The 7205-nt window shown below is 37.1% G+C and overlaps 1 protein-coding gene across 2 annotated transcripts in view; it reads right to left on the bottom strand.

Moving 5' to 3' along the window:
- Nucleotides 1-1831: 1831 nt before the first annotated feature.
- Nucleotides 1832-7205, bottom strand: part of CXXC4 (CXXC finger protein 4) — a 28219-nt gene continuing 22845 nt past the window's right edge. The window contains exons 2-3 of one of the 2 annotated variants that reach the window (XR_004628760.1): nucleotides 6443-7164; nucleotides 1832-4927 (exon numbers count right to left, since the gene is read on the bottom strand). Coding sequence is in view for 1 of the 2 variants with exons in the window: in XM_034671423.1 (XP_034527314.1) it covers nucleotides 7141-7164 (24 nt within the window). In the remaining variant the exon portion in view is untranslated. Of the gene's footprint in view, nucleotides 7165-7205 lie in introns of both variants that reach the window. The other variant, XM_034671423.1, reaches the window with a different exon arrangement.

The raw sequence follows: 7205 nt of genomic DNA, 5'->3' as shown, positions 1-7205 counted from the left end.
TGTGTTAAAAGTCACATGTAATTATTGCATTAGAATGTGTACAGGTGGGGCGCCTGGGTGGTGCAGTCTTTAAGTGTCTGCCTTTGGCTCAGGGCGTGGTCCTGGCGTTATGGGATCGAGCCCCACATCAGGCTCCTCCGCTGGGAGCCTGCTTCTTCCCCTCCCACTCCCCCTGCTTGTGTTCCCTCTCTCACTGGCTGTCTCTCTCTGTGTGTCAAATAAATAAATAAAATCTTTAAAAAAAATGTGTACAGATAAACATAACTAGTAAGAGCAAGCTTTTGTGTGCAATGGAGATGGGATAAATTGAGGGGGATGAAGAGAAAGAGGAGGAAATGGAAGAATGTACCTGCAGGATTTTTCCTTGGGTTTCCATTTCCTCTCTACCTTGGTCAGTGTGGGAGATCGGCACCAATCCAATAATGATTACAATAAAGGTGGAAGTACAACTATGATAGGTGAGTCCAAGATCTCAGTCCTTGACTTTCCTGTCCCTTATCTATCCATATTCACTCTCTTTATAATCTCATCTAGGCTTATTATTTTCTTTTAAAGACTTATTTATTTATTTGAGAGAGAGAGAGAGAGAGAGAGAGAGCAGTACCCATGAGCATGGGGAGGGGCAGGGGGAGAGGGGAAGATTCAGCAAGCAGACTCACTGCTGAGCGTGGAGCCCAAAGCAGGGCTTGATCCCAGGATCCCAGGACCATGACCTGAGCCAAAATCAAGGGTCAGATGCTTAACCGACAGACCCACCCAGGTGCCCCTAGGGTCATTATTTTTAAATACCATCTAAAAGCCCATCCTATAATTCTACCTTGAACTCCAAGCCCATACCAGTTGTATGCTTGACATCTTTATTTGAATGTCTGAATATCAGCTTAAACTTAATATGTCCAAGGCCAAAATTCAGTCTTCCCCATCTCAGTAAATTGCAACTTCACTTTTCCAGTTATTCACACCAAATCCCTGGCATTATTAATTTTTCTCTTACTTACATATCTAAAGCCCCACCTGATTACAAATTCTATTTCCTATATTTCAAACTATACGCTGAATTCAACCACTTTTTACAATCTCCACTGCTAACACTCTGTTCCCACCATCTTCTTTCCCTTGGGTTATGGCAATGCCTGTCCCCCAAACTGGTTTCCCTTCCTCCATTCTTGATCTATGATCTGCTGTCAACGCAATAGTCAAAGCGGTCCCTTTATAATATAAGTTGGATCATGTCTCCCTCTAATCCAATGCTCCAAAGATTTCCTTTCTCCTTCTGTAAAACTCAAAGTCCTTAACCTGACTCCATACAATCTTGTCACTCTCACTTCTCTAACCATAGTTCCTACTATTTTCTCTCTTACCCACTGCACTCAAGACACAATGGATTTCTTGCTGGCCCTTGAAAACTGCAGTCCCATTCTTGTCACAAGGTCTTTGTACTTCCCATTCCCTTTCTGGGTAGGCTGTTTCTAAGATGTTCATATGCTGTACTTACTTACTTGCCTCTTTCAGGTCTTACCTCAAATATTGCCTTCTCAGTTCAGCTTTCTCTGACCATCCATTTAAAATTCCAACTCTTCCTCAGCCTCTCACACTACCACGTTCCTAATCTCATTCCCCCTCCTTAATTGTATCCATAGTACATATTACCATGTGACATTGATATTTGTTTACTTCTTTGTTTTGATCTCTTTCTTTGCACTAGAATGTAAATAAATTCTATGAACACAGGAATTTTTGTCTTATTTGTGTATGCATATATTCTAGTTGCCTGAATGAGTGAAGAGCACATGGTAAATGTGTAATATATATTTATTGAATGAATTGATTCATTAATAATTCCTAGGAAAAGATACAGGGTACTTTAAGGACCTATAATAGATGAATTGACATAGTCACAAAAGTTAGAAAGAACTTCCTTTTTAAAAGTGAAGCTAAGTTCTGAATAATGGAGAGACATTATCCAGGAAAATAAAGAAAGAAAGAAAATTCTAAATATTAAAAACAATGTGAACAAAATGTCCTGAGGTGGGAAGAAAAACCCATCTTGCAAGTATAAGGATTTAAGAAAAAAGTTGAAGCAGCTGGAGCAGAAAGAGAAAAAGGGATGGCGTGAGATTACAGAGCCAGGTCACAAGAGCCTCACAGATGACATTTAGGTTTTTATTCTAAGGGCAATGAGAAATCACTGACAACAGCATGGAATCACATGAACTCTGTGTGTGATTTACTCACTCCATGTTTCTGTGTCATATTTTGGTAACTCTCAGAATATTTCAGACTCTATTATTATTATATATGTTATGGTGGTCGGTCATCTTTGATGTTACTAGTGCAATTGCTTTGGGTACCACGACCACACGCATATAGGACAGTGAACTTAATAGATGAATGTTGAGTGTGTTCTGACTGCTCCATTTACCACTTATTCCCCCATCTCTCTCCTTGGGCCTCCCTATTCCCTGAGACACAACAATATTGCAATTAGGCCAGTCAATAACCCTTTAAATGTTCAACTGAAAGGAAGAGTCACATATCTCTCACCTTAAATCAAAAACTAAAAATGATTAAGCTTAGTGAGGAAGGTCTATGAAAAGCTGAGACAAGCTGAAAGCCAGGACTCTTGCACCAAAGAGCCAAATAAATTAGTGAATGTAAAGTAAATATTCTTGAAGAAAATTAAAAGTGCTATTCCAGTGAACATATGAATGCTAAGAAAGTGAAACAGCCTTATTGCTGCTATGGAAAAAGTTCGAATGGTCTGGATGGAAGATCAAACCAGCCACAACATTCCCTTACGACAAAACTGAATCCAGAGCAAGGCTGTCACTCTCTTCAATTCTATGAAGACTGAACGATGTGCGAAAGTTGCAGAAGAAAAGTTGGAAGCTAGCAGAGGTTGGTTCATGGGATTTAAGGAAAGAAGCCATCTCCATAACATCAAAATGCAAAGTAAAGCAGCAAGTTATCCAGAAGTTCTAGCTCAGAACATTAAAGGAGGTGGCTGCACTAAACACCAGAGTTTCAACTTAGATCAAACAGTCTTCTGTTGGAAGAAGATGCCATCTAGGACTTCATTTACCATCCCCCAAATCCTTGGGGCCTTAAAAATTATACTAAATCTACTCCATCTGTGTTCTATAAATGGAACAATAAAGCCTGGATGAAAGCAAATCTGTTTATAACATTATTTTAAACCCACTCTTACTCAGGAAAAAAAAAGTTTCCTTTAAAATATTACTGCTCTGTGACAATATACCTTGTCACCCAAGAGTTCTGATGGAGATGTACAACGAGACTCATGTTGTTTTCATGCCTATTAACACAACATGCATCTTACACCCCAGGGATCAAGGAGTAATTTCAACTTTCAAGTCTTTTTATTGAAGAAATACAGTTTGTAAGGGCATAGCTGCCATAGATACGGAACTGGGCAAAGCAATCTGAAAACCTTCCAGAAAGTATTCACCATTCTAGATGCCATTAAGAACAGTTGTGGTTTATGGGAAGAAGTTAACTATTAACATAAGCAGGAGGTTGGAAGAAGTTGATTCTAACCCGAATAGATGACTTTGAGGGGTTCAAAACTTCAGCAGAGGAAGTAACTGCAGATGTGGTGAAAAACAGCAAGAGAACTAGAGTTAGAAGTAGAGACTGAAGATGGGACTACATTGCTGCAATCTCACGATAAAAATGGATGAAGAGTTGCTTCTTATGGATGAGCAAAGTGGTCTCTTGAGATGGAAACTATTCCTGATGAAGGTGCCGTGAAGACTACTGAAATGACAACAAAGGAGTTAGAATAGTACATAAACCTTGCTGATAAAGCAGCAGCAGGATTTCGGAGAGCTGTCTCCAGTTTTGAGAAAAGTCTACTGTCGGTAAAATGTTTCAAACACCGTTTGCTACAGAGAAATCGTTCATGAAAGGGAGAATCAATTAATTCAGCAAACTTCATCGTTGTCTTATTTTAAGAAATTGCCACAGCTACCCCGACCTTTGGCAACCACCACCCTGATCAATCAGCAGCCATCAATATTGAAGCAAGACCCTCCACCAGCAAAAAGATTACAACTCGTTGAAAGCTTAGATGATGGTTAGCATGTTTTAGTAACAGAGTAGTTTTTAATTAATGAATGAACATTGTTTTTGGTTTTTTGGTTTTGACATAATGCTATCCCACACTTAATAGACCACAGCAGTCTAAACATCTTTTAAATGCACCAGAAACCAAATTTGTTTGGCTTGCTTTATTGCAATATTTGCTTATGGTGGTCTCGAACTAAACCCACAATATCTTCAAGGTATTCCTGCCATCCCCATGAGAAATGACAGCAACTTGGACTAGGGTGGTAGCATCTCTCAGGTCGTTTGAACTTTGTCTTTTTCTTTCCTGCAGTTCCAATCTCTTTGGCTCACTCCTGTACCGTCAGGTTTTACACCCCAGGAGTGTTCAAGCCTTGCCCTCTTCTTTCAACTGGGAAGAATGTGAAATTCAAGAGCTTCACTCTATCTCTTCTTGCCACTCCTCCACAGGATGCCTGGTCCATTCACATTTTCCACTGTTTTTATTTATTTGTGTATTTATTTCAACCATTTGATTGAGTTCCATGGTGATGGTAAATGTGTCAGGAATCATGTTTTATTCATCTTGATATTCCCAGTAGCTGGCACATTGAAGATACACAATAATACTTGTTGAATAAATGAGGAATTAAATCAATTGCTGGTTTGTCAACACGAAAAAATATTCCCAATGTTCTTCTTACTGCTGCTCTGTAGACATCATGAATTTTGGGGTGGATAAAGGCATTTCCATATGGTCAAAATATATAAGCTATGGGTTAAGTCATCTATTAGCCGTTGGATGTGCACTTGACACTCAGATATACATACATAAAAGCAACTGAAGAGTATATAAATATACCTACAATGTTAAAATTATATAAAGATAAATAACTCATTTGGGGAACAAATTGTACACATAATTTTCAATACAGTCCCTTAAATGACTGAAAGGATATAGAGAACTGAAGGAAGAGCATCTAAAAAGCCCAAAAGAGTCCATATATTTCCCCAAATTTTCCGATCCCCAGACAATAGGTTAAGCATTATAAGATGCTCAGTCATCAAATTCAATTGCAATGGCACAACAGTGACCAAATCTTAGCCATGAAAACTGTTTAATAACCTATACTGATCCTTAGCTATTGTGGGGCATGACTTAAACCCTGCTGACTAAACACACACACACACACACACGCAGATTGATCTAGCTTCAGCCATACACATATTAATTCAATAATAAATAAAATTAAATATAAACATTTATCAATAAAGTCATAAATAAAATCATAAGGCAATTCATGCAAAAATGAGAAAAGTTCTTGAAGGATACAATGAATATGAATTTTCAGCTATGTATGTTTTATGATGGTATCAAAAGTAAAACTGTACCATTTAACTGTATGGTTTTCTACCTTCCCTTCCACTTTGCACAGTTTTCCTGAAGCCATATAATTTTAGATAGAAGATCACTTTTTGGAAAAGTCATAAGCAGAAGATCATAACTCAAATCAGGCAATCAGATTCTCCTACCATGTAACTACTGAAGAAGTCATGTAATTCAGTCCTCTATTAACAATGCTTTACATGCAGGATTTATACAGGATTAAAAGTACTTTTAAAAGTACTGTTCTTGGAAAGAGGTCTGTACACTGCTTCCACTTTGTGAAATTATAACACTTGTTAACCAGAATGATTTTGTCATAAGTAACATACTATAAACAAAAATTGACTTAGACTAAAAGGATAGTTTGGTCGACATTTAAATATATCTATACCTATATAGATAGATATAGATATAGATATCTTAAAAATAAGAAATATTACCTTAAAAATTGGCCCCCAAACTGAATTGCAAAGGGCACAAGACAGATCTTAAGCCAAGATGTTAGAAGGAAGATCAGAAATAAAATTTCTAAATAAGAATAAATTGCTTAGGTAACTGCTTATGTATTGTTTGCAAATAAAACCTTAAATTTGTGTTCATTGCATTTACTTCAAACAAAATTTTTTCACCACTAAAAAGAGACAAAATAAAGACAAGGGTAGAAATAGAATGGAGAATAGCTTCTACATAAAACATGCAAATAAAAACTTTTACCAATAAACAAATTGAAAAATAATACATGATATTTGCAGAAATCATATGAAATTATCGGGCTCAATGTCTAAATATGGTACAGAACTCCTCCCATCTCCCTTCTTGGTTAATTCAAACTATTTTGAATTATTCTCTTATCATTACAAATGAACCTCCAAGGATTTGTATCTTTGAAGATTTCAAAAAAGGAAAGTTATTTTCTATGAAAACCCAATTCTGTATTTTTGCCCTATTGTTGCTTATACCACAATATGATAAAGAAACACAACAACTCACCTGGAAAATTGCTGAGGGTCGAGGAACTCCCATAACTCAAGTTACCTAATTCTTCTTCCTCAGACTATGTAATCTAATTCTGTTGCCATGGTCAAGAGAGTTTTTTATTTGTGATATTATACTAAGGCAACACATCCTGAAATTTCTAAAATTTATAAAAATCTTCTAATGTGTTATGATTGTCTGTGGACATGGACTCTCTCAATTGTTTGAAGTCTGGGTTTGCAATCATATTAAAGATTTCCAAGATATAAAATTGTGTTCTACATTTCTTGTAGGTTATGAGGCATCAAAAAATGAGAGCTTTGTTCTGAGAAGCAGTGAAGTAAGTAAGGGTTAAGCACATTCACCACCAGGTAACAAGCAGCATGGTTGGACCGCAGCATTCCACAATAAAAAAAGGAACACAATTAAAGTTTAATCTCAGACTATTGCTGGGAGGGGCTGAAGAGAGAATTCCAGTGTTGCGCATTTCTTCACGCACTCCAAGGCTTTCAAGTATTACCACCAGGACGTTTCATTCATGGCACAAGGCATTCATGGGATGCTTTCTCCTGGCACACTTAGGATGGAGAAGGAAGGAGAAAAGTTTGGATACATTCATTTCTTCCTCTATTTAGGTGATCTTTTGAAACTTTCAACAAAGAATATATCCTTTAGAAAAGTGAAAAGAACCGTGTTCTTCTTTTTTCCTTTCTTTAAGTATATGAGAAAGACAAAATCTATGAGGAAAAACAAAATGAACAAAACTGGCATATTTTAT

Source organism: Ailuropoda melanoleuca, chromosome 11, assembly GCF_002007445.2.
Source record: "Ailuropoda melanoleuca isolate Jingjing chromosome 11, ASM200744v2, whole genome shotgun sequence".
Lineage (NCBI taxonomy): Eukaryota > Metazoa > Chordata > Mammalia > Carnivora > Ursidae > Ailuropoda > Ailuropoda melanoleuca.
This window is presented reverse-complemented; position numbering and strand designations above follow the sequence as displayed.